This window comes from Ambystoma mexicanum, chromosome 8, assembly GCF_040938575.1.
Source record: "Ambystoma mexicanum isolate Mex_15411 chromosome 8, UKY_AmexF1_1, whole genome shotgun sequence".
NCBI classification, from domain to species: Eukaryota; Metazoa; Chordata; class Amphibia; order Caudata; family Ambystomatidae; genus Ambystoma; species Ambystoma mexicanum.
The window spans coordinates 1,384,759,435-1,384,787,213 of NC_090929.1; the positions used below are offsets into that span (position 1 = coordinate 1,384,759,435).

At 49.4% G+C, this 27,779-nt stretch overlaps 1 protein-coding gene across 2 annotated transcripts in view; it reads right to left on the reverse strand.

Moving 5' to 3' along the window:
* ALDH18A1 (aldehyde dehydrogenase 18 family member A1) overlaps positions 1–27,779 on the reverse strand; it is a 1,219,662-nt gene that overhangs the window by 692,290 nt on the left and 499,593 nt on the right. For both annotated transcript variants that reach the window (XM_069611512.1, XM_069611511.1), the window contains exon 8: positions 27,126–27,250. In XM_069611512.1, the coding sequence (XP_069467613.1) occupies positions 27,126–27,250 (125 nt within the window). The remainder of the gene's footprint in view (positions 1–27,125; positions 27,251–27,779) is intronic.

Below are 27,779 nucleotides of genomic sequence, written 5' to 3' on the forward strand. Positions count from 1 at the left end.
AGGATCCAATCTCGTCGGGCGGGGACGCCCGAGCAGGGGGCGACAGGGGACAAGTCCCGTCGTCGCCTCCGTCGTCATCTCTACCTGTAGTAGCCGTGTCCGTGCCCGTATCATCCCTGTGGGTAGTTGACCGGGGGGGAAGGCAGAGCAGGCCGCAGAGGTGGGAGAAGTGGCGGAGGATGCGTCATCCTCTTCTTATGCGGTGGACTTCCCGAAGGTCCCGGCTCCGGTTCCCCCGTCGGGTCTGGCTCAGGTACCTCTGTCGGGGGCAGGGGCAACCTTGTCCTCATCTTTAAGCATAAGGACTGAATCGCTGACAAAATGGCAGCTGAAGTGTCCTGCGGCACCGGAAACGACAGGCGCGAGGGCTCTTCAGGAACCTCGTCGGCGCCACCGTTGCTCTCGTCGTCGCCCTCGTCGGGATCCCTCCCGATGGGCTGGGCTTCCTCCACCACTTCGATGAGCTCTTCTTCAGAGGTCGTGTCCGTATCCATGATGGCCACCTGCCCCCCCCTCTTTTTCCAACGGGGACTTCGTGTGGGTCTTCTCGATGGGCCTGAAAGACGACTCCCTCCGCGGAGGCAGGGAGACTCTGGATCCTGAGGTCACCTCCACTGGCATAGCCTCCACACGCAGAGCCAGGGCCGCTGCGACATCCTCAATCGAGGTCTTTGCAGGGTGAATTAAGGCCATCGTCACCTTCTGCACACCTGGGGCCTTCATCTTGGGGGGAGGGTCCTCTGCCGGAATCTTCGAGATCGACCGGGACCTCTCCAGAAGCTTTGCCAGGTTCTCGGACTTCCTCTTACCCGAGCCAGAGCGTTGGCTCGTGGTTGATGGCGCCGGGGAGAATGCGCCCTGCCTGGCAGCCAAGGAGCCGGACCGTTCACCGCTTCCGGTGCCTGCGGACTCACGGTGCTTGGCCTTTTGTTGGGCCCCCGTCGCCGGGGCGACCTCACAGGACTTAGAAGACCGCTCGGGCGACTTCTTCTCGCCCGACGGGCTCTTCACTTCGAGCCAGTTGGCGAGACGGAGGTGGCGATCCTTCATGGTCCGCTCCGACATGTTCCCACAAAGCGCACAGTCCTTCTCCACGTGCGTCTTGTCCTCATGGAGACAGTAGAGGCATAACGAATGCTCGTCCTCCTTGAACACATTCTGAAGCCGGCATCCAGGGCAGGTCCTGAACAGCTTCCCGGACGTCGAGCTTCCTTTTTCCTGGGCCATGTCCGGGGTAGGCCTCGGAACTTCTGGAATTCTCCAAAAGCATAACTCGACGAAATCTTCACCCTTGAGGGGCTTAGAAAACTCTGAAACGGGTCCCCGTTGATCGGATGTAGAAACGGTGGAGCTTGAGGCTCTATTTAACTGAAAAATGAGAAAAATCTCCTGAAAATGCGCGAAAAAGCATCAAAAGCTCGAGAGCTACAGCACGAGGACTCCCAACACTTGAACGTCTGTTAAAAATCTGAGGATGGCTGCCAGTGGCGGGGCATAGGAAGAGGGCAGTCATTGGCTGGGGGCAGTGTGACCCAGAGACCAGTGATTGGTTACTACTAAGAAAGACAGATCAGAAATGAAACAGATACAAATTTTTTCTATACCGAGGATTCCCGGCCTGACAACAGGGAATATTCATGAGCATGTGAATCCATGCCAGACCCCATGCTGGAGAATCTCTGCTTCCTGAGGATCACCATAACAAAGCAACTGAAAGATCTTGATCAGGAAAACTACAAAATACTTTGGACAGCCATAAAAAGGGAAATGGGGAATTGGGCAAAACTGAAGCTGTCCAGGGCAAGGAGATTCACAGCTATACAAATGAATGTGCTACCCATGAATGTGCTAACCTACTGTTCGTCACTCCCGGTGGCTCTCCCAGACCTCTTTCTCGCCAAAGCTAGATGCACCTTGTTAGCGTTCCTGTGGGAGCGGAAAAGGCCCCAGATCGCATACAACACCTTGATCCTCCCTAACAAAAAGGGAGGTATGACATATCCAGACCTCCAAGAATATTACAAGGTGCGACAGCTGCGGGTGCTTTTAGATCATATACGTGAATCCAAGAGTAAACAGTGGGTTCACCTGGAAAATGGCTGCTTTGCTCCAGTTACCCTAGCCAAATGGCTTTGGGCCCCTTTGAAATCTATCCAAAGGTGTGAGAACACCCAGTTCTAGGGGTGTTATGGACGGTATGGAGAAGAGGCACAAGCATGAGCAGAGTCACAACCTGGCGCTCCCCTCTTAGTTTTATCTGAGCCCCCTCACCCCCGATCAGAGACCTCATCATAGATCCAATCCGCTTCCAGCCTCAATACCAACAGGGGTTAGTAAGAGCGGGCCAGATGTGGAGGGAGTGGGTTTTCCCGTCCAGGGAGGAACTTGAATACGCACAACAGGGCTTAAAGATCAGGCCTCTCCCATACCTGCAACTAAAGGGGGTCCTCACGGATCCACAGTGGAAGCCACAGCATAAACACCCCCTTCGAGAATATTCTGAACACTCAAACTGGGATCAAAGGGCTCATTGGCAAAATGTACCGGGCTCTCATAGAAAAAGGTCATCTGCCAAACCCCTGCACTCAGTTGAAGTGGGGAAGGAAATTGGGGTGGGAGAGCAATCAGGAGGGATTGGCAGCGATATTCAGAGCGGTTTGGAAGTCATCAATAGCAGTCCAATACAAGATGCATAACTGTAGGCTACTAACACAATGGCACCTAACTCCCCAGCGTTTAGCAAAAATGTACGAAGGAATCAGCCCCTACTGCTGGCGTGGATGCTCACAGGTTTGCACATATTGGCATCAGTGGTGGGACTGTCCCAGCATGCAAATCTATTGGAAGGAGATCCTGGGATGGTTACATGAGCTAGAGGGAATCGATAGAGAGCTCACCCCGCTCCTGGTGCTGTTTGGGGTTGAGCTGGAGGGAGAGTACACAGTTCTTCCCCATCCGCCCAGAAACTTGCTCCTGGCAGCGCGTGTGTGTGACTGAAGTGGAAGAATAGCGTCTTGCTGGCAAAAATAGAATGGCTGAGCAAAGCCAAAGAAATGTAGGAGATGGAAAGCCTCACAGCAGTATTGCTGGAGTCCCACTCACATGGACACAACGGCTGCCCTTCCTTGAGTTTTGGGAAATAAACTATGTGGCCCCTTGAACTCTGAGCAATAAAGATCTGAAGAGCACGATATTGAAAACCCAGGTCCTCGGAGTGATCCCAAATGGTATCCTTACATCAAAGACCAAAACCTGTAGTTTAACTCAATATGTTGATGGTGGAGAAGTAAAATCAACATATAGCAGGCCACCGCTTAATATGATCTCACCATTGTAGGTGTGCGACCAGAAGACTTTTACAGACTCTCTCATTTTCCCGATCACAAGTTAAAGGGGTCAGGGGGAGTGAGTTTGATGCAAAAGTAAAACAATTCTTGATTGCATCTTTTTTGCAACATGAGACACATGCACAATGTATTTGCTGTGCACCTGTTGATCATAATAAAGATATATTCTTTTAAAAATGAATTCAAAGCAAAAGGCTTATCGCAGGCGTGCGACACTATCAACAGAGAGCACTTGTGGAACAAACTTCTGTCCCTCCTAGTGATTATAGTCTTGCTTCATAATACATCAAAACTTCAAGTCAGACTGCATCTGGAAGGGCACCTACCTCATGAAATAATCACAGAAAGGGGAGTCCGCCAGGGATTCATTATAGCCTCCCTTCTCTTTAATTTATACCTAGCGGACCTAGGAGAGGTACTAGGTCTGTCTGCCCTAAATAGCCCAAGAGTCTGGGGAGAAAGACTAAACTGGACTGCATATACCGATGACCTACAGTATGCACCCATCGGACTTCAAAGAATGTTAAATGCCCTGGAGAACTATGCAATCACCAATGATTTTTCCATAAATCCAGCCGAATCACAAATAGTCAAATTTAAACGGCCCCACACTCTCCGAATTGCATCTGGAAACTGAAAAAACAGACAGTAATGATTGCCAAGGAGATCACATACTCGGGCTTTAAACGGAGGGCCTTTCCCATATTGGCTTCTCTCGAGCTTGCCTTAGACACCAAAGCAGAACAGCTAATATGCCAAATGAAGAAATTGCTATTCTCCTTTTGTCGTTTTTCTCTTCTCCCCCTGGTGATATTTTATAAATCAAAGATAATTCCTTCCTTGCTATATGGTGTAGAAATCAATCCAATGACCAAGAATGTAAATTGGGCACGGCTAGAAGGCCGAATATGGAGCCTGCCTACTTGCACCGGCAGGCGAAGCCGGCCCCCGACGAAGGCAACAGACAAAGGCTCCTCCTGACTGAGCCTGGTTGTCTTTCCTGGGTTCCATGAGGTCGAGCAGGAGCTCCCTCGACCACCAGCTGCAGGAGCAGCCCCATGCTGCCTCGAACCCTGCCTGATGCTAGGTAAGCCAGGAGGCTACACCTCTTTGCTTTTAGGCATCTCTGCCTCACCATGCTGAAAATCGCCTGAATTTATTTTTAATTTAAGGCCCCCCTTCTGTGCAGTTCTGCCAAGCACAGCAGCCCTCTCTGCTTAATGGGCACTGAAAACGAAGCCCACACCTTCTAGAATTGCTAATGCAAAAACACAAGGTTTTTGCAATTTAAAGATGGCCGCCGCCGCTTCCTTCTACCTATTCTGCTTCTCTGCCAAGCCTCAGAAGCCTGCTGCCCTGTGATTGGTCGCCTGCTGCCTCTTATCCAATCGGGGTTCACCGGCAGGCGAAGCCGGCCCCCGACGAAGGCAACATACAAAGGCTCCTCCTGACTCAGCCTGACCGAGCATTGGCCGTGCTATGGTGCTCGCGTCAACCAGGTGAGATGCTCACCTACTCATACGCCCTCCTGTTAACCTCCTGCCTCCTTACAGCAAGTCAACACATTGTGCGCGTTGCTTGTGGCCTGATCCCCACCCCTCCCAGCTACAGCAAAGCCCCGCTCCCTCAAGTGACTTTCTTCACTGCCAAATAGCACGCAAGCCAAGTACATGGCTGCGGGCGCGACTCACCGCTAAAAAAAAAAGAAAAAAAAAATCCTCCCTCACCAACCCCATGCATGCACGCAAACCGAAACTGTATCCCGTGCTCCAACGACGCCCGGTACTCCAAAGGTACCACATGCTATCGTGCACGGATCTAAATGACATTTTGCACTTTGGACATGCTAACTTGCCCATCATATGCGCATTGTATGTATAACTCTTGATGCCATGCCTTGCCTCCTCGTCGATGTTGAAGTGTTTTACCTGTTCCATTGTGCCACCTTACCCCAAAAAGTGCATTTAGGTATTGTGTCAGTTTACCCTGTATTCCAAATCTAGGCATTTTGTCAGCTTACTGTAAAAACTGAATCTAGGCATTGTGTCAGCTTACTTTGTACTCCAAACCTAGGCATTGTGTCAGCTTACTCTAAAAAGTGCATTTAGGTATTGTGTCAGTTTACGCTGTACTCCAAATCCAGGCATCGTGTCAGCTCTCTTTAAAAAAGCCTTCCGTGTACATCACAGCCACATATGCAGCATCTGCTGATTGCCACCCACCACCAACAAAATGTTCCTAGCAGGCATCTTCACAATGCTGCTGAGAACTATTCTCCACCTCATTAATTCCTCTTGTCCGCCTAGTTCCACCCTGAGATTGGCCGCCGTAGGCACCACTCCACCACCTTCCGTAGAGCCCCACGCCACAACCATGCCGTTCCAATTCACCCTACCATGCAGCCTCTCAGAAAGAAATACCAGATTATGGTCCAGATTACCTAAACTGTACGAGCCAGGGACTCTATCCAGTCCAAACTGAATAACCGCTCCACTACCATTAGCACCTGCGCCAAACTCACATTGGAAAGACGCAAGACCAGCCCACCTAATACTACACCCAAACACAAAACCTACAACACAGCCACCATCTCCACCCCCCCACCTCCCACCCCCCACACCCCACCAAAACCACTTCTACACTCATAAAAGGCGCCCTTATCAACGCACGTTCTATAATAGCCCACGCTACAGACATAGTGGACCTCATCCTAGCAGAAGATCTAGATTTCTTAGCCATAACCAAGTCTTGGCTCCACGCAGTTGCAGGACCAGCCCCCTCACTAGCCATCCCCGACGACTACATCATCCTCCGAGCGGATAGAACAGAATCTAGAGGCAGTGGCCTGGCCGTAATTGCCAAAACACACCTCAACATTAGACTTGACTCCTCTACCCACTTACCATCTTGTGAAACACTCACTGCTAAGCTTCCTACTACTAATTCCCAAACGATATCCATTCACTTACTCTACAGGCCTCCGGGACCCTTAGGATCCTTCGAGGAAGACCTTACCACCATCCTCACCAATAACCCGAAAAACACCTCCCAAAGCCTCCTCCTAGGGGACTTCAACCTAGGCTTTAAAGACCCCAAAGATCACCAGGCTACCCTCAATAATACACTTTCTGAATTAGAAAAAGTATCTGGCCCCACCCACTACAAAGGGAGAACCCTCGACTGGGTAGCAGACTACAACTGCGCAGCCTCCATTACCGATAACTCCCCTCAATCGTGGTCCGACCACCATCTCCTCTCCTTTACCCTCAAAGCCTCGAGCCCAATCACCAACAATGTGCTAGCCTCAGCCATCCCCACGAGAAGTAAAAAAAATATCACAGTGGAAAAACTGATACCTCTCATCCTCCCTACTCTTAACCAACTCCCTGATTCCTCCAACCCTCACAACCTGGTAGAAGGCTACAACAAAACTATGCGCACCGCCTTAGACTCCATTGCACCATTAAAACTAAGAAAATGTAAACCGAAAAAGCATCTCAACCACTGGTTCTCCAATCACCTCAAAACCCTTAGACTAGAAAAACGCAAAATGGAACAAGCTTGGAGACATTCTCCCACAGACCACAACAAAATATTGCTCAATAAAATAACGTCCAATTACAAAAAAGAAATAATAGCCGCCAAACAAGAATCGTACAACCTGAGAATAGCTCAATCCAACTCCAGCACCAAAGAGTTGTTTACGATCATTAAAGAACTGGAAACACCTTTGCTAACCCCAGACACCTGTGTGAAGGACAAACAATGGTGCACCAGTGTCCAAAATGCCCTTAACAACAAAGTCACAAGCATTCAAACTAAAATCAAAAATAAGAAAGACTACCTAGCCAAACCATCCAACCCCACCAACACGACCCTGCGCCCCACGCCCCAACACCCTCTGCCCAACCCCTCCCGCTTTAGCTTCTCCAAAGTCTCCACTCTCGAAGTGGAAAAAATCATTCTCAGCCTAAAACCATCTGACTGTCAGGGCGACCTTTGCCCCCCACAAATTATTAAAGATGCGGCAAGAGACCTCTCGCCATTCATCACAAAACTCATCAACACCTCCTTCTCCTCAGGTACCGTCCCCAGCAACCTCATAGAGGCCTGGGTCCTCCCCCTTCTCAAAAAGCCTTCTCTGGACCCCTCCATTCCCACCAACTACAGACCCATTACCACCGTACCCTTCCTGCTCAAGCTATTAGACAAGACAGCCTACCAACAAATCCAAAAATACCTTGAAATAAACCACCTCATTGGTATCCGACAATCAGGCTTCAGACCCCAACACGGGACAGAAACAGCCCTCATCGAGCTGAAGGCTCAAATTGACACTCTCAGAGACAACGGGAAAACGGCTTTACTGCTTCTCCTCGACCTCTCCGCGGCATTGGATCTAGTTGATCACAAAATCTTATGCAATCACCTGGACTCAGCTGCCCACTTTTCCCAAGAAGCCATTGGCTGGATCGAGTCATTCCTTAGCAACAGATCCATGCGGGTCTTCTCCACCACAGCTGCCGCCGACCCCATCCCCATCACATGTGGAGTCCCGCAGGCCTCATGCATCTCCCCTACACTGTACGTGTTCATGAAGCCCCTGTTTGATGATCTAGATGGTCTGGGTATCACCTACACTAATTATGGCGATGATACCCAGATCCTCATCCCGTTGACGGGAGATTACAACCATGATTTGGCCTTGGTGAACAGGGTGTACCTCCTCATCCAGGCATGGATGGCATCTCACAGTCTATGCCTGAATGATGACAAGACTGAACTCATTATACTTGGTTCCACCGCAAACCTAACCAAATTGGACCACAACTACACCAGCTTCATTCAAATTGGACCACAACTACACCAGCTTCATTATAGACGGGAATCCAATAAAAGTAGGTAAGGAAGTAAAAACCTTAGGAATATACATTGACTCATCCCTCTCCTTCCACAAACAGGTTAGCTCTATGGCAGCCTACACATGTAAGCTTATAAGAGCAGGCAAACCCTTCTTATCCACCCAGAGCTGCATTACCCTAGCCAGAGCCCTTGTATTATCAAAACTGGACTATTGCAATGCCCTCTACGTAGGAGCCAACAAACCGGTTACTAACAAAATACAGACGCTACAAAACAACGCTCTCAGAGCAGCGCTCAGCATCCCCAAGAGAGAACACATCTCCAACATTAGGAGAGCCCATAACTGGCTCAACACAACAGATAAAATCCTGCTCAAAGTAGCCTCACTAACACACAAATGCCTCAACAATGCTGCCCCCCACTACTTAGTCGACAGAATAAGTACACACACCTCCAACAGACCTACTAGAACCTCCAAAGCTAATCTTCTCACGGTTCCCAGATTCAAGCGCACCAAAATGGGTGGCAACAGCTTCCAGGTAAAAGCAGCCCAACACTGGAACTCCCTACCACCTTCTCTAAGAACAACCCAAACCTACACACACTTTAGACAACTACATACACTGGTTAAAGAACAATGACAGCTAATTCCATTCATCCCACCTCACCGCTACCTACCTGTAAATATGTATATTTGTAAATCCGTAAACTTTAGCCTTTTTTCATGACTGCTTCAATCATCTATTATCTATTGTATCTACTGCACTGTATCCATAAAACGGTTTATAGTGATACTTTCGAAAACCAAAATGTCGAAAGTCAAAATATCGAGAAAAAAAAATATTGATTTTTATTTTTTGTTTTACCCATTTTTATTCCCGGACCCCAAAATAAAGATAATTTTAAAAAAATGCGATATTTTTTTTCTCGATATAATTGTTTCGACATTGTCTTTCGAATTTTTTTTTCGAAATTATGACTGACCACCTCATTAAACCATTGTAATTACTGTACTGCATTGTAACATGTAACCAAGCTGCGAATAACCTTGTTGCTCCTGTGCCCTCATACCCTCGGGTCTGGTGCGCAATACAAATGAATAAACTAAACTACCCATGTGCCTTCCAATCTACTGCCTAAGATAGGAGTTAGGTCTTCCGTCCATGAGAACCCAAGTAGACTGCAAGGTACTTTGACAGTTTAGATCTAGATCTATACAGATGTCCCTGTCCAGGATCCCTAATTGAAAAAATGTATACAGTGATGAATAATGGCTCCAACAGCTTCTTAAATAATTTGGCATGCAAAGCTTGCAAAATGCTGAAACATGTGGAATGCACATAAAAACTCATTGACGCAAACTCAAAAATCAGAACCTCCATGCTCAGAAATGATTGGATGAAAACCCCCCGCCCCCATCACAAGCTCGAAACTCTAGGGTTTGGGAAACCATTGTCTGATTTAGACAAACCAAGGGGTCACTTCGCCAAGTAACTAAAGAAATTTCCAAACTATGGGCAGATAACATTTTCAAAGGTTCCGCCTGAATTTACTACCTACTGGGGAATTAAGGTTGATTCGAAAGCAAGTACCCCCAGATAATACTTCCTGTGCACTTTGTAAAATGCCCACCTTACAGACACAATCTTATGATGGATTGTACTGGCATGGAGTTAAGAATTCGATTCCTGAAACGTTTTGCCCATAGAGGGGAAGCGCTGTACATAAATTATTTCTAGGAAAGATTAATTGCAGGGCACATTTTATTAACCAATGAAGTGTTAAGTGTTGCACAAACTAGACTTCTTGTTATTTTAACATTCTGATGATGTTTCAATGAATTGCTGTTTTTATTTGATTTTTTTCTACCTTTTGATGTGTTCTAAAGTATGTAATGAATGTATCTTTGTTATGAAAAGTCGACTTGTTCTGGCTTTAACATAATAAAAAAAATGTAAAAAGTCACATGGGTGTAAAGTCCTGTCTCTATCTCTCTTAACTGACTTCAATCGGGTCCGGTCTAGTCACAGATTTCCTCCTGGGCCTCCCCTAGTGCAGTGGAATTGAGAGTTACTGACCTGAACTTTCCTTACCTTTTTGCAACTGTGAATCACACACCCACTGGCACTGTGTATATTGAGTTTTATCCATTTGATTACTTACCTGCATTGCAATGGTGTTAACAAATGCTTTTCTATCTTCTCACATGAGTGAATGTATATAAGAATTTTATAGTAGTAGTGTGAAAATATTTACCTAGGGATTTCATTGCTTAGTGTATTTTGTAAAGGCCTATTGTTCACCAAACTGGAATTATTGGAGTTCTGTGTGTGTCATTGAAGGCCTAGACCACTCTCAACACCCTCCACCCCAAGTCTAAGCCTTGCCTCTGTGTGACCTGCCTTGATTGGTTTGGCTAGACTTCAGCGTCTTTCCAGTTAACTATAATAGATTGGCCTCCTAAAATCACCCCTAAGTTGATTTTAGAAATCCACCCCAATAGCCTGTAACACTATTTGTAACCCTCGCTGCGTGGAATATCGTCAATTGGTATATTCTCCATCTGTGAAGGCGAAGTGATGAAAGGACATGCTCAGAAGTCTGATGAGGGACACAAGCATTTTAAATTCCAGGATGTAAAATCTAGGTGAAAACCGAGGAGGCATGGTTGCAATAATTCATACCACAGTACCAAACAAGTGTCACTGCATTAACAACAAGCACTGAACCGTGTCAAAATCCGAGCCCTATAGGCATGACGAAACATGATCCATCCCTCTGTAAGGAGGATTTGTCAACTGTAGTAAGCTCCATCACCAATCAGAACGAAGAGATGAGAGGTAGGAGGGGAGACATTTTTATGAAGCCTTAGAAGAGCTTTTTGTGCCTCCCTTCGTACCCTGTTCCTTTCTAATGTTCCTATCCTGAGAAGATCAAACTGAGGCAGACTCACTCAACATAAGGCTCAATCCTATGGAAGCGGCTGTGGAGTGTGCGTAGTAGCAGTTTGTCGAGGTGCTAGGTTCCACCTCCCTGAACATGCTCACATGTAGGTTTTTTGGCTGCCAGCAAAGGGACAGCGCACCCATCAGTCTGGTGTGGGACTCCTGCAGACCTCTTTCCCGCCTCACGTCAGGTGTCTGCGGGCAACACAGTCTCTCCAGCCACTTGGTAGCTGGAAGAGTGTGCGAGTGGCCACATGGGAGCTAGAGACAGTGATGGAGCACTGAAGGTACACTGCACTCTAGGCAGATGGCATGCCACTTACTTCATGGCCGAATTCTCAAAGGCTATGATCATGAAGCCGATTCATGCATTAAGGGGCCTTTTTTCTGTGCTTCAGCTTTCCTTTCCACTTTTGCCATTCTAGTTTTGCATTTTACCCATTGGGTTGCTGTGCAAAACATTTTCCACTGCAATTTTCCTAACTATTAATGTTTTTTTTGGGCCTCTGTATCATTGTACTCCATTCAAGAAGATGCCTTTCACAAAGTCTCATCAACCTAGAGACAAGTCTGCATGCGTTAAACCAGACATGAAAATATGGGACTAAATGAGCAAGATGGTCAATGCTGAGGTATCTTAAAGTGCCTACAGAAGCAAAGTCTCTGTTTCAGCCTAAGGTTACGGACTTACTGATGCATGGAAATCACCCACAACTTTCCCATGTAGTGTGAAGCTCCCAATCAGAGCCCAGAACCTCACCTATCCCCTCCCTTATTTCTTCCTCACCAAGTGAGAGTCGGCTCTCAGAAGTTCTGGCGTGGAGGGTAAGAAGACAGATTGAGCAAACTGAAAATAGCAGATAGGGAGGACGTGGGCAAGTCTATATAAGAAATACAGGTTAGGCAAGATTGTATTCAGTAACCCTGTGGGAGACTCCACCAGTCTTGTCCTCTTGGCAACAGGTAACCCAACCTTTGGTATAAGTCTGTACTACACAAGCTGGTAGTGACTGAGCAGCCATGCTTATCGCAAGAGGGGTCAATGTGAGCTGTAGGGTTGTGACAGAGATTCACAGTGACATGTATCCAAATACCACTTATACTCAAGGTTTGGTGATTAAATAATTATTTATTAATTTAACAGTCAGTTGAATAAGCCTTCTTTAGAAGGGAGCAAATATGTAACACTTAAATATTCTTCAAAATACACACTCAGTTTCAATAAATCAGTTGATACCCTTTTGGGATGGCACACAGACACTTCCTACACCCTGAAGTGACTTCAATAGCTAGGACACTGTGGAAATGGATATATCACTGGTACATTTAAAGAAATACTAAGTTTGGTGTCAAAAAGGAAAAGGTTAGGGAAGGAAACAATGGCCAACAGGTTTCTCAAACAAGTGAGCACTTTTGAACCCCCGAATGCAATGTAGATTAACCCTTTCCCAGCTATACAAGTAAACAAAGTATTACTTTTTGGAGGGACAGATCAAAACTCAAAGTCAGAGGTTAGAAGAGTCTATCAGGGAGCCAGGACAGCCAAGGTTAATTGAGCAAAGTGTGGGGAGCTGAAGTTCTTCTTGAAGGTAAGAAAATGTCTTGAACAATGTTAGAGAGTTTCTGTCGAAAAATAAATCACTGTTGGGTCACAAGCTGGGAGGCTTGTGAAAGGCAGAACTGCAGGCAACTCTACTAAAGGCAGTAAATGCAACTGAGAGCAAGCAAACTTCACAACAAGAGGTAAGTACCCCTTAGTTCAAAGTACCTTGGGTCTGAAGAAATTGGTTCCAACTGGCTTGTGTCCCTGTTGTAGTATGGTAGATCCTGTGCCTGGGCCTCAGTCATGGGGACAAGAGGGAGGATGTCTGGGGACTCCTGCACTACGATTCGAAGGTCGGCAGCAGCAATGGGCAAAGTTCAGTTCAGCGGCACTTCGAGGTTTCAGCTTCTCGCGAATAGCACCAATGCAGTGTTTTGACACCTTGTGGGCTTTCCTTGCTTCTGAGGTCCGGCACTCTGTTGAGGTGGCTCAGGCTTGGTCAGCCCTGCTTCTAGGGAGTCCGGAAAATCTTCCTGGAGCTCGGGTTCGGCTTAAAAACAATGCACTCGATTCTGGTGTTCCTCTCCCTGGCACTCGGCGTCTGCAGCAGCAATGAAAGTACAGCCAGCAACAAGAGGATTTCGAGATGAGTTTGTCTTGGGGGTCGATTGGTCCCACCAACCCAAGGGGAGAAGTCGTCCTTTGCAGGGCTTCTCTAGTCGAGGTGAATTCAGAGCTTCAGCACTGCAGCAGGGCTTCACCGGCCAAACCAATGGTCCAGGAGTTGCAGCAAGCTTCTCTTCCAAGTTCTACTTCGGATTCCTTCGTCCAGTGGTCGACTCTGCCATCCATGCAGAAGACCTTGCCTTTTATGAAAGTTTATCCCATTAATTCGCAGCCTAGTTGTCACCCACAGAAGGGTGGCTGTCCTCCAAGGACAGACAGCCAGCCAGCCAGCCAGCCAGCCAGCCAGCCAATCACCTTTGTGTGCATTCCTGTAAACAAGGAGACTAAGCACAGGGAGTTTCAGGAACCTCCCTCGCTTCCTGCCCTGCCAGACACGTTGGAGCCTGAGGACCAAACTTGGTTTGGCGCGCAGAGTAAATCTCAAGAAGGATCTTTACAACAAGAAATGCAGCCTGCGGTAAAAATACACAATGGCAGTAAAAGGTAAAACACTGCCAACAGCCATTAATTGTAGAAAGGGTAACACAATAGGTTACATGAGAAAGTAGACAAAGGGGATACTAAGTAACCCCTCCAGCAATCTAAGATCGTGTGGGCTGGGTCTATAAAGTTACAAAAAAGGTAAGTAAAGTCAATTTCACTTTACTGCTCTTGGAAACAGTAGTTTAATCAAGAGAACATATTTAAACCTTTGGAAAATCTGCAAGACTTCCATGTGCCACTGCACTGAAGGTGCTGTGCGTCACAATATAAAAAGATGCCTATGGAGTTTGTCAGACCAAAAAAAACTGTTCAAATCAAAGTAAAATGCGAGAGAGTGGGGAAAAAAAGTCTCCCTCTCTCCAGGATAAAAATTAAAAGCCCTAAAGTACAGAAAAAGAGCTGGGGGTCTCGAAGGCAGAAGGGAATTGTCACATTTCTGAGAATTATCCCCAACAAAAGGTCCAAAGGCTGCAGTATGGCACAAGAGACTAGAACCGGTTTTAGCTCCTATGAACTCACACCCAACCCTTTATTTGAAACCCAGCCAGGCCCAAAGCGAAAGTGGAAATACTAAGCTCTACAGGAAAGTGAACCTGAAATGTGGAAAAAAACGTGCGTCCCGTGAAACAAAAAGATATCTTCAACAACTGAAGTTCCAGTTGGTATTTCAGCCATCATATCTGCAACAGAAACAACGGGAAGGAAATACTCTGCAAAAGCCCTCAAAGTCAATTGTTGGTGGAGTCTCAAAACAAGCGGTATAAGCTACAGAGAATATCCTTAAAATACCTAAATTCCATCGCAAACGCACATGTCTCACCTCCACCAAGTTACATCAAGTTTGGGGACGGGTGACAGATTATGATCTGAAACACGCTGTAGTTCCTACAGGGTGGCAACCTTTAAAAGAGGCCATTATAAAAAAATCTCAATCGGTCTGCCAGCCTAATGGAGTTCTGTCAATGGTTTGAGACGGCCAAACAGGGACAAAATCAGGTTTCTCAGAAATCAGTGGACAGTGTCAAACTATTCTAACTGCAGAGAAAGAGCAGAGTGAGCATGCACGACCAAACCCATCTCCTTAATCAGCTCCACTGCCAATTCCATTAAGCCATCCACTGTGGCTCTGAACTCCCCCTCAAGTCAAGCTAGTTTTGCTAGCCCGAAGCAAAAGTCACACATTAAGAGACCCTTGTTAAAGGAAAAACACACATTCCACTGATTGCCAACAGCAAAATAAGACAAAAGAAACATTATTATCATTGTAGAGAACCCAACCAGCAGAGAATGAAGTGAAGCGCTTCCAATATAGTTGCAGGGTGGTTACGTCAGAAAGTGTGACATGGGCTGGTTACAGAGTGATGAATGGTGCTCCTCCAGCAACAGACTATTCTTGTGGGATGTGGCCAAAGCGAGATTCACTATTTTCTGAATCTGTAATATTTTGACCATTGCAGTACCGGATTCCAACGTCATAATTAAGGTTGGCACCTCCTAGCTGCCCAGATTTGTTTCATGTGAGGCAGTCTTTATTTGACTTGTGTTATCCCTTTTGTCAAATTTTTATATTTTAATCATGAAAGTATTTTCCATTTTAACGTTTAGATAAAATATGCATTTCAGATTTAGTTTTTAGTACTCTTGCCCTAGTATTATAGAAATGGTCCTGTGTAAAAATGAGCCAAATGGTATAAGAACTATTGGTATGATTTTATGTACTGACATTTGTAACGCCGATGCACCAAAGGCCAATGGCCTAAGTGTGTTTAATAAAACCTCAAACTGAAGTAAAAGAAGGCTCCGTTATGAACGTCAAAGGTTCTAAAGCCTTCTTAAACTTCAAGCTAGGCACTGCCAGCAGAAGGCTTGTCCTAGGAAGTCAACAGACCAAACGAACACCATCAATGTTTTTTTTACCATAATCCTGGGAGGTAAACTAGACTCCCGAATGTGCCTAATCCACTAGAGTGGAACTTCCAGTACCAAGCCATCCACAACTGTAAGAGATCTGATCAACTGCAAGAATTCACATGCCTGAAAAACTGTTTGTCAAAGAGAGGGCTACAGTCTGAAACACCATCTTTGCCACATCAAGAATTAATAGGTTGCCCGATACAAGAGACGCTCTAGTCCAAGGCCCTCAACATTTGTCTACCCAATATCAGGTGACTAAGGCAGAGGTGAGCTTTGTATCAGCACAAGAGACTGACCTTCTTGCTCTCAAAAACCTTAACGTTAGGGGGCGTGGCTTGGACGCCATGGTGGTCTGAGTGGCTCAGTGAGAGCTCCCGGCTGGTGCCACGCAGCCAGCAAGCATGCTCCAGTGTACCAGCCCTTCAGCACAGGAAAAGTGGACCAAGTGTTAACTGAAGGTCCGAGGCACACATATCTCCAACGGTGGTCCTCCTGCGATCCAGGAGTGCAGAGATTCTTGAGCCGGTGGAGGAGCCGCTCAGGTCGTGCAATAAGACAGCAAGATGGGGAAGCGGCATGGTTGGACATCCTCCACCCCACTCCGGGGAGCGCCCACATGGTCCTAGTCTGACGGAGTGCTCTCGAGACCGCACTGCATGGGGCCCGGCCTGAATAGCCCCAGCTCTGTGCTCCGGCGGCTCATCTCGGTGCGACAACAGGGGAGACCCCCAATCACGCCGCCCCCCACAAAGCAAAGCAGCGTCCACCCTGCAGGGGGCCCCGACTGGCCGCGGGTTAGTGCCCAGGGATCCACCAGCGGACCTCACCCCAACATCCCAGCATGGGCAGCCTCCCCCTGGGGCCGAGGAAGATGCAACACCTGGTAATCCGGGGGGAGTGACAATGCACCTGCAACATCGGACCTGTGGCAGAGCGCGGCTCACTGGCAGCCCTGATCACTCCGGGGACGAGCACGGCGCATTCAGGGGGACTCACTGCGCAACCACCCTCGTGAGGGAGCCCAGCACAGCAGAGGACCCCGCCCAATGCCTGCAGATAGAGAATATTCACATGGACCAGCGACTCTCGGCTTCACTCAACTCGGCCGCCGCCCCCGCCTGCTGAGGGTGGGGTCGGCCAGATCTACGCGGCAGGTCCTCCAGCCCCCCATGGTCGCCTCGGTGGGCCCTGGCACTGTGCCCTCCCAGCGAAGGAGGCAAGGATCCAGCACCCCCTACAGACATCTCCTCCAGGCGGGGTGCTCCAGCCCGGGGGCCCTCCAAAGCCACCTCACAGCGTTGAGGGAACCGTCAAATTGGGCCGCTGTGGTCTGCCCCTCCCCCGGCTGACCTGCGGAGTCGGTAAGGCCTGAAGCCCAGCAACAGCCTCGCCGGGAGGGTCTTGGAGGCCAAGCACAGCTTCAACCTTGAGGGAGAGGCGGGCTGCTGAGGGGCAGTCCCGCTAGGCCGCCCCATAGTCTATTCAGGCTCCCACAAGGATGCAAAGTAGAGGACAAGGGAACGGATTCCGGACAGCCTTGGACACTACAGAACGGCCCTCTTCCGCCAGTAGGGAAGACCCCCCCACATCCACGCCTGCCACGTGGGGGCCAAGGCCCTGACCGGATCCCCCAACCCTCAAAGCAAGGGATCGGCACTCCACCCCCCAAAAGCCTGACAGCGAGCCAACCCGCACTCACACCCAGACCGGAAACCCAGCAAGCTTTCCAAACGGGGACCAATAAACCTCAAACACCTTGGACTGACAGGTTCAGCACCTCAGGCCATCTCTGGTGGCCCAGCATAGCAGCTCAGCCCAAACCCTACAGCGCAGAGCATTTGACTGCCCCCGCCGCGCACCCCGCCGTCCCCCCCCATCTACAAAGGGCCTCCACGATGCCCTCAAGGTCTCGCGAGCGAGCAAACAACTTAAGCCAGAAACCAGAGAAGCGAACGGAAGCCCCTAGAGACCACCAACCCTGGTCCTCCTGGGGGGGCTGCAGACCCCTCCCGCAGCAACGCTTCCCTCATGAGGGACAAGCTACTAGGCCTAAACAATAAATCAGGGAGAGCACAGGCCCAGAGTCAGAAGCCTCCTACGTTAGTATGAGCCGGACCTGCCGGACCACCCTTGGCCCCAGCGGCAAGGACGACTTCCATCTCATTGGACCAAAAGATAAGCACCCCGCTAACAATGGCCAAAAACCTGAAAATGTCCAAACAGACATTGCGTCGCTACTGCCAACCCCAGCAGCAGAGAGGCCCAGAAGAGGGGAGCGCCCTGAAGTGACTGAAGCAGCATCGGGGGTCGCTAGCATGGCACCAGGTCCAGGACCCGCGATACAGACAGTAACAAAGTCAGACCTCCAGGACCTCCTCTAGGCCCTCACGAAGGTGCACCAGAATGGTACGGAAGAGGTAAAGAGCAAAATCACAGGCCTGGACAATCGCCTGGGGGAAATGGAGGGGAGAACAGCAGAGGTAGAAATAGCCCTCTGAACACAGCTACGAAATCGACAGGGGCGCAAACAGACTTGCAGCACTAGAGGCCAGGTGTGAAACCCTGGAGCTCAAGCAGGACGCGGCGGAGAATCGCTCCCGACGCAACAATATTCGTTTGAGAGGGATCCCTTCAGCCATTCCGAATCTGGAACTGGAGCGGTACGTCAGCGAACTCTTCCGCTTTATCCTGACCTTACCAGATGACTCCCCCTGATGCTTGACAGAGTACAAAGAACAAGGACAAGACCGAACTCAACCACCCCGCCGGACGTCCTAGCGAGACTGCACTATTTTAAAGTCAAAGAAGAAATAATGCAAGAGGCGAGAAGCTCCCCCCGCATACTCTTCAGGGATGCCTCCATCGTCCTATATCAGGACTTGGCAGCGGTCACACTGGCGAAAAGAATGGCTTTAAAACCGATCACCGAGAGGCTGAGGGACAATGGAATACCCTACCGCTGGGGTACCCCACACCCCTGTCCTTCATATACATAATCTAAACGAAAGCCGAGATATTCCTAAGCCCCGGGGAGGGGGACGAGGCCCCCGACGGAAACTCGCCATCCAGGAAAGAAGCTCAACAAGATCCCACACAGCCCTGCTCCCGAGTGGAAAAACTACGCCACAGGATCAGAGGACCCCCTTCAAAGGGCAAGCGGCCTGGCATTGACTGACAGCACGGGGGCAAGTAGAAACACCGGGTCATCAGGCACAGTGACCCTTGGCCGGGCCCAAACTTCTCAAGCCTCGGCTATGAAAAAATGAACCCATCAGGTGCCGAGGTTCAACGCTCAGAGGAGGCTTAACCACCTCCAGCATTTTGGCTGCATTGGCCCAGCCGGAGGCCCCGTTGGTCGAAGGTGGGCCCGGATGACCACATTTTTTAATTTCTTGGGGGGGCGGGGGGGGGGGGGGGTCCAGGGGGGGAACGAACAGGGAACCAAGCCACATCAGAGGGAACAAACCAACCAACGCATATTGTGGCTCTACAGCGCCAGGCAGGGCAAGGCCACCTCTGAAAGCTACAACCACAGCCTATCAAGATGACCAACGATTCTAAGGATCTCACCATGATCACATGGAATGTCCAAGGCCTAAACTCACCCAAAAAACGAAAATCCGTGGAGCACCATCTATCCCAGCTCTCCGCGGACATAGTGTGTCTGCAAGAAACCCACCTGCTGCCATCCAATGAAAATCGAATCAACTTCTGACACTACCCCAAGAGGTACTGCGCCTCCTCGGGTCTGTAGAAAGGCAGAGTCACTATCTTACTTAGCCGAGCAGTAACCCTAACGAATGTCACAGTGAAGCGAGACCCTGGGGGCAGATACCTACTACTCAAAGGTCACCTGATGGAACTTCCAATCACTATCGCAGCAATCTATTGTCCGAACGAAGCCCAAGAACACTTTCTACACAAGATCATCCCGATAATAACCTCATTCGCCGTAGGGAAGCGCTTGATCGGAGGAGATTTCAACCTCACTCTGGATCCCAGCGTTGACAAGACTCTACCGCCCACCAGATCGGACTTTGCACACGCCCTGGGACTCGCTGAGTTCCTGATGGAAACCGCAACAATCGACACGAGGAGAATTGCGAATGACAGCGCCCGAGATTACACCTTCACGCACATCCATAGGGGGTTCGAGGATACACCTGCTTCTGATGTCCAGCACACAGTTTTCATGCATTGAGGACATTCACATCGGCCTGAGAGTGATCTCCGACCACGCACCAGTAATAGCCCGATTACAAACTGTAGGCCTGCCAGCGCCGCCACAGAGGTTATGGAAGTTGCAGGACTGGCATCAAGCCGGCGCTGTCGGAAGCCCTCACAAACTACTTTGCGGAAAACACAGCAAGGGAGTCTTCTGAGGCAATGGTGTGGGATGCGATGAAGCCAGTGATCCGGGGTATAGCTATCGAGTGCACAGCGGCACACAAACGCAGACACCAACTCTGACTCTCCGAATTAGAAGCAGAGGTGGAGGGTAAAGAAGCAACCTATAAAAGTCGGCAGTCGGTGAAAGGGTGGGGAGACCTCAGAAGAGCAAAAGCTGCCCTCGAGATGCACCTGGCAGATCAAACGGGCTGAGCCTTAATGTACACAAAGCAGTACTATTATTATTTTTTTATATCTGTAAAGCGCCTAGCAGCCCGGAGGCATCACGGCGCTGTTTCAAGAAAGTGACTTAGTTACAAGAAGTAGGCGGCACTGCTGGGGTTACAGGTAGCAAGTGCCTAAAGTGAGGTACAAACGGTAAAAGGCAATGCCAAGGTTACAGTTAGCAAACGCCTGACAGTGAGAACCCGGGTGAGGTTATACAAACAGTTTAGTTTTGATTGCTTTTTTGAAGGCAGTGTGGGATTCGATGCTTCTGATTGTGGTTGTTGGGGAGGGGGTGGGGGGGAGGGAGTAGGTTCCAGTTGGTGGCTGCTAGCACAGGGAAGCTTGAGACGGCGGTTGGAGTAACTGGAACGAGTGGGTCTGTTCGAGGGGGGTGCAGAGAATCTCAGAGAGGTACTGTGGTGTCATATCATGGAGGCATTTATGGGTCAGTGCCAGAGATTTAAAGAGGATACATTCCTTAACGGGAAGCCAGTGGACTGATTTCCTTGAGGATGAGATATGCTCTCGTCTGGAGACGCCTGCTGCTGCTCTGAGGGCATTGTTTTGCACTGTTTGTAGTTTCCTGATGTTCTTTGCTGACGTGCCTAGAAGGAGCGGGTTACAATAGTCGAGGTGAGATCCAATGATCGCTCTGCCGATGGTTATCTCAACAGTAACAAGGCCAACGGTCTATTAGTGCACAAACTCAAGAAGCTGCACTCCAGGAACAACATTCTAGTGCTACGGGACCGGGAGGGCAAGTCCTGCTACACAGAGGCTGGGAAACTGACCATCATGACCGAACATCACAGAAGTGTAATGTCGGGGATCCCACGGATAAGGAATTGCACATCTGTTATCTCTGATCCATCCAAAGGCCGCCGCCGCAGCTGGACTCACTGGAGCTCCCAATCTCCGCTGAGGAGGTGACCAAGGTGATCCACTATGAAAAACACGGCCCCGGACCCCGATGGTTTCCCGGCTGCTTTTTACAAAACAAAATACGCCCATGCCCTGGACCCCCCCCCCCAATCTGGCATCCCTCTACAACACCTTCCTGGTATCGGACCGCACCACCCCTTCGATGGAGGACTCTCACAATCCTGTTACTGAAAGCAGGAAAAGACCCAGAACTTTGCTCGTCATACAGACCCATTGCATTGTTGAATGTGGATGTGAAAACCTTCTAAAAAATCCTGGCACGCAGTCTCGCTGGTATCCTGCCGGACTTGATCCACCCGGACCAAACAGGATTCATCCCAGGCCACAGCACCTTCAACAACACGAGACGCACCCTAAACATCAGCAAATAGATCAGTAGAGGGCATGGCGATCCGGTCACTCGACGCACACAAAGCCTTCGATATGCTCGACTGGGGCTACATGGAAGAAACACTGAGGCACTTGGGAGTCGGGCCGAAATTTCGGAAATGGACTCTGGCAAATGACCAGCACCCCACCACAAAGCTCAGGATAAATGGCGGCAATTCTCCCAGGATCATGATAACCAGAGTCACTCGGCAGGGCTGCCACCTGTCTCCTCTCATCTTTGCGCTATCCATGGAACCTTTTGCCGCTAGAATTCACCGGAACCCGCTGGTCCATGGCCTTGTGGTCAAGGACGAAACCTACAAAGTCGCCTTATATGCGGACAATGTGCTGCTGACGTTGACTCATCCAGAAACCTCGTTCAGAGCCCTGTGGGAGGAACTGGACAGCTTCAAGGTAGCATCAGGTTTCATCGTTTCATCATCAACCTCTCGAAATAGACAGCTCTGGGTGTCAATATTCCCAGGGCCATGGTGGACTCCCTGGCAGCCAGCTTCCCCATCCCATGGGCCAGAACGCACCTCGACTACCTGGGCATTCGGCTCCCCAGAAACAGAGCGGACCTACAAGACGAACTTCCCGGCCCTATTCAAGGAATTACAGGCGGAGCTATCCCGCTGGCAAAAGCAGCAGATATTCTGGAGGGGGAAGATAACGGCAGTTAAAATGAACCTAGTGCCCAGACTACTGTACCACTGCCAGACCCTCCCAGTGTCTATCCCCAAGAAAGCCAAGCAGAAACTGCAAGCGCACATCCTATCCTGAAATTCGTCAGGGGGGGGTGGAGGGGAGAAGCCATGTATCACGAGGAGGGTCATGCTCAGTAGCCCGGGTATCAGTGCTGGCATAACCATCTTGAAATTTTCCAAGGGGTAAGGAAAGGGTTCAAGGTTGATAGGTCCAGTATAACTCTCAGGCCAGCCTGGTTCTTTTTATGTATGTCACAAATACAGGAACCCATGCCTGGTTGTGAGTTAGGAGCGAGTGGACCTCCGCCAGTAGAGTTGCTGTCTCCATCTGTGGAAGTGGGGTGGGTGGGAGGAGCCGATGGGAGATGGAGGTATAGGCAGGCGGAAGCCTGAGGAAACCACAGAGAATCCATGGGTCTGCAAATCTTGCTCACCAGGCGTGAATGTGAAGGACAACCCTCCCCCACAGGAGAACTGTGGATCTAGATGGCACATCACTGTTTCTTTCCTTCTGAAGCTGCTGCCTGGGAGGGGGACTGGAAGAACCCCTTGTGCGACTATTTGCGCAGCTTGCGTCTGTGCTGGTTGGGCGACCTCTCTGGCTGCCTAGAGCAGCGCTCCTGGAAACCCCTGAAGCCACCGAAAGTACGACCTCTGTCAGAGCATGGGTGACTGGCTATAGGTCTTGGGCGCAGAATTAGTTAAAAATGACAGCAGACTTTTACATTTGGGAGCGGTTTTTCTTTTTATCAAGCTCCTCGTCTTCAGTGTCTATGTGCCACTGTCTACTGCATGACCTCCTGGGTCACTATCTTTTCCTCAGCCAGACTTGCCTTGAATCTTGCCCGACTGTGCCCGAAGCGTCTGCTATCTCCTGCCAAAGTGTTGTGTTTACTGCGGCAAGCATGGCATCAGCATTGGCATTGGCTTGTCGCAGGTGGAGTGCAGCGTTCGAATAGATCTTCCAATATGCCTCTGGGAGCTTTTCTTCCTTTCCTATGAGGGCTGATGTAGGGGCAGGTGGAGGCTTGTGGCTTAGAATATAGGGGCCGCCACTATAACTGAGGAATAAGGCTGAGGGTGCACAGACAGCATGAGGGCATCCCCCCTGCCTGCATATAATTGGCATCTAGGCGATTATTCATAGGTTGTGTGGAATGTGGCTTTACCCAGCCTTTCTTGGCCAAGGCGACATCCTTCTGCAAAGGGATGCCGGTTCTTGTGGTTGAACCGAAGGTCAGCACTTCTGCCAAGGCCCCCGCCTCCAGTTCAACCTGCGGCTGTGGTATCCCAGATTACTCAGCGAAGCCCGCCAGTCTCTCATGCAAGGCTCTAGTTGAGGAGAAAGTGTCCTCATTGTCTGTCCCTCGCAATGTCCTGCGGGTCAGGTGCTGACGGCAGCTGTGGCGTGCTGATGGGCAGTGCCTGTGGCGGGGCTGGGCCAATGGCAAAGCCGCCGTGACTATATGCACCTGGGGTGGTGCGGGAACCTGGGCCTGCACGGGTACCAGGGCCTTGGCCCGAGACAGGAGGTTGAAGCGGTACAGGAGGAAGCATGTCTTGGGTGACCCTCCCACCCCCTCTGTATAGAGCCTGGTATCAGAGCAGAGCCCCTCGGGGAGATTGTGTTGCCCTTGCGGGGTGTAGAGGAGAACAGGGCACTAACCTTTGGCCTGATATTCCTCCTCACTTACTTCTTGAGGTACTCCAGTGGTGATCTTCAGAACAGCTCCCTCCACCTGGCCAAGCAGTTCAACAAACGCGAGCTAAGCGCGTTGCATGCCGAGCAGCCATCCCAACCGGAGGCAGAGCGTGTGTGGATCCAACGTGGGGAAGGAACCCTCGCAGGCCAGACACCTGCTGAATCCCACCGTCGTCATGTGCTGGGGAGGAGCGTGGCACCAAAGGACAGTACTTTTAACTCTGAAGAACTGACTATGGGGAAAAAAAAAGAAATACAAAATATCCCGGGGAAGTGCGCATGGAATTATGAGGCTCAAGTACTCACCCAAGAGCTCTGGTGAAAATCGGTCTGCTCCCATCGATGCGGAAAAGAGGACTAAGGAGTGGCGCCGGTGGGTGGAGTCAGGGGAGCGCATGCTACCGGGGCGGCGCATCTAAATTTAAAGGGTAAGACAATTTTTTTTCTGGTGAAAAAGGTTGTTTCCTGTCCCTAGCGAGGGACGCCCATACAGTATGGAGGAAAGGGGACGGGACGTAGGAGTAGGGTGGTCAAAAGAAGTTCTCAATGAGATCATGGCGGGCTGCACGTCTATGCCCGACGTCCCGGTGTTGGTGTTGTTGCACGTCTTCCGCTGCATCCCCATCTCCATCGTCTTCAGTATCCGCTGGAGGCAGGTCCATATGCAGGGGCAGGGGTATGTTCCACCTGATGCACATTGCACAGGCAAGGACCATCTTCCCTACCTTCCCTGGCCTGTACATGAGTGCCCCCACCCCTCCCCCCGAACGGTAAAGGCCCCGAAAGCATGCCTTCAACAGTACAAAGGTCTGCTCGATGGTCGTCCGGGTTCGGATATGTGCACGATTGTAGGCAATTTTCTGATGAGTCTGGTGATCTCTCACAAGGGGTCATCAGCCACGGCAGTAATGGATAACCAGAATCACCTGTAATGGATGGGACACAAGAGGGGCTATTGCATTCAAATGACACGACAGTGCTTGCATCTATGGATATGTGGGTGTGATGCATGCATCTGCACTGGCGGGCCCTCATTCGCCATGCTGCACCCTGTGACAGACCATGTTGGACATGCTGCGTGTGCGGGATCCGTCACCCATGGATGGGTTGATGAGGGTGGGAGGGTCTGTGTTGAGATATGCTGGGTATTGTGGCATGGCTGTGATGCATTCCGGTACCTGTAGTGTAATGCATGAGACTGTCCATCTGTGCTCGGATTGTGATGGCGTGTTCATATGTTGACACAAGTGGTAGATGTCAGTTGTGGCCACCCACTTGTGCATGCCGATTGTGTCCCTGAATTGGCATGCTGGCTGTGGGACATGCATTGATACCAGACAACCCCCACCCATGGCGTGTGTGTGTGTGGCGTGGGGAGCCACAAGCTCGATGTGTGCAGTCCACTGATCCCAACACATTTGTTCATGGGAACGGCCCTTGGTGACCTGTGCCTGTGTGGTTGGAAGGGCAATGGGCTGGGACACATGGCGCAGGAGGACATCCAAGACCTGAACCAGCAATGTTTAAAATGCAGGCTGCGAGATGCCATGCAGCTCTCGGAGTGCTGAAATGTGCCTGTGGCAAGGAAGTGCAGCACTGACGCCACCTTCATCAGGGGGCCATGGCTGTCTAGATACCTATGCTGCTTTGGATGTCGTCCTGGATGAGCTCCATCAGTTCCAGGATGGTCTCTCTGCCCATCAGTCAGGGCCCAGGGTGTTGCCCTTGTGCGGGGTGCACGCCTCCAGGTCGCCACTTGCATTGCATTGTTCATCATTCTCATCCTCCTCCACTGCCTGTCATCCTGTTGCCAATGATGCAGCTCCTGTCATACAGCTGCACACCTTCATGCAGCACCTCCAGGTCCATTGCTACTACGAGTGGCAGTATGGTTGTGTTGGGTATGGTCCTTTTCAGCAGTCACCTGTCCTTCCCCACCTGGGCCTGGTTACCATCTGCTCTGCGGTTGCCATGTTTCCGGCACAGTTTTACCAATAGTACCAGCATTTTTGTGCCAGTGTTTCCGGAAAAAACACTGTCGTGATGTCACCTTGCTACCGATGTGCCAGTGTTTACGGCACGTCTTACAGCGGATCCGGTAGTTTACGTTCACTGTGCCATCACCAACGGTAGCACAGTGTACGCTTTTTTCACAGTCATTACCGGTATTGCTCGTCATAATACTATTCGGAAAAAGTGGCGGTAATCGGATTTACTGGCATGTTTCAGGACCGCACCACTTGTAATGACCCCCATGCTCAGCCTGTGAGCGGACGTAGCACAATGAGCCCATTAAAAAAGTGACAGGACAACTTTTAGAAATGCTTCCAAGCATGCCGGGCATATCCCAACTAGGTTGTCAATGAGGGAATGAGGAAAAGCACATTTCTTAACCCTTTAAATGCCAGCGACGAGCCGGCTCGTCGGTAAAAACCGCTCCAGGTTGCCACCGACGAGCCGGCTCGTTGGTGGCACTTAAGGGGTTAATGAGGGGGGAAATGTTGGTGTGTTTGGGCGGTGAATACCGCGATTTTTAAAAAAAGCCATTGGCACTGGGGGGGAACCTCAATGGCACTTAAGAGGTTAAGCCCATTGAAGTTAACCTATGGCACAGTTGGTGGAAAGAATGAAATGAAAATGCCCAATATTTTGTTTATTGTAAATTAAAGTATTAACTGCCACCCTCTTAATGACCTGAAATTACGTACTTAGAAAGAAACTCAAGACTTCATAATACAGTATTCAGACTACTTATGATAGAAAACAAAATTGAAGAAGAAAAAAAGCAGCATAGCAATTGGAACCTGACAAATTTAATTACGGATGTGAACGTTTGTGGGAGATGTAAAGGTTTGTACAATGAAGGGTTATTCTCTGGCAAATTTAAAAACCTTCCCAAAGAACAATATGTACTGCATACAGCAAAGGACCACATGAAAGTCCAGATTGGATCCACTTGCTCTCCTTTGCACTTATTTAAAAACAAAAAAATAAACTTGCCCCTACCTTTGCTTCCATTCCTCCGAGGCCAACCCTGGATTTGTTTCCAAAAGTCACAGATTGCTGATCTCCAGGGTAAAAAATGTCAATGAGTTTTGCATCATCAGATCCTGGTGGACTGTCGAAGAGTCCTAAAATGAAAACAAAAATACTGGATTACAGGTACACTAAAGCTATAAATAGAAGCTTAATGACAGACATTAGTCCAGTGAGTGACAACTACAGTGGCATGAAAAAGAATTACCTAAATATTGCACGGTAAAGCGATAAACTTCACATCTTTTGTTTAATGTATTTAGCTATGCTTTTATAGCTTAATAGCAGCCAATTGGCCCCATATCATGAGTATCACAGTTAGCCCGTCTTGACTTTATAAACAGTAGCACTGTGGATTCTGGGCCAGTCATTTGTCTTTCTCCTTCATGGGAGTGGGTCAATCTTTCCCACATCTATAGCCATTAGTTAAATATATAAAGGTGTTCGGATATGGAGCCAGTTGTCTTATCTTACAACTTCTGTATTTACCAAGCGACAATCTTAATATTTACCTAGAAAAGGCTTGGCACGTTATATAGTCCTGCAGGAATACAACAACTTGACTGACATAGGTGGTCAGTTAGATTTACGGTAATTGGCCAAGAGTAAATACTCATAAGATGG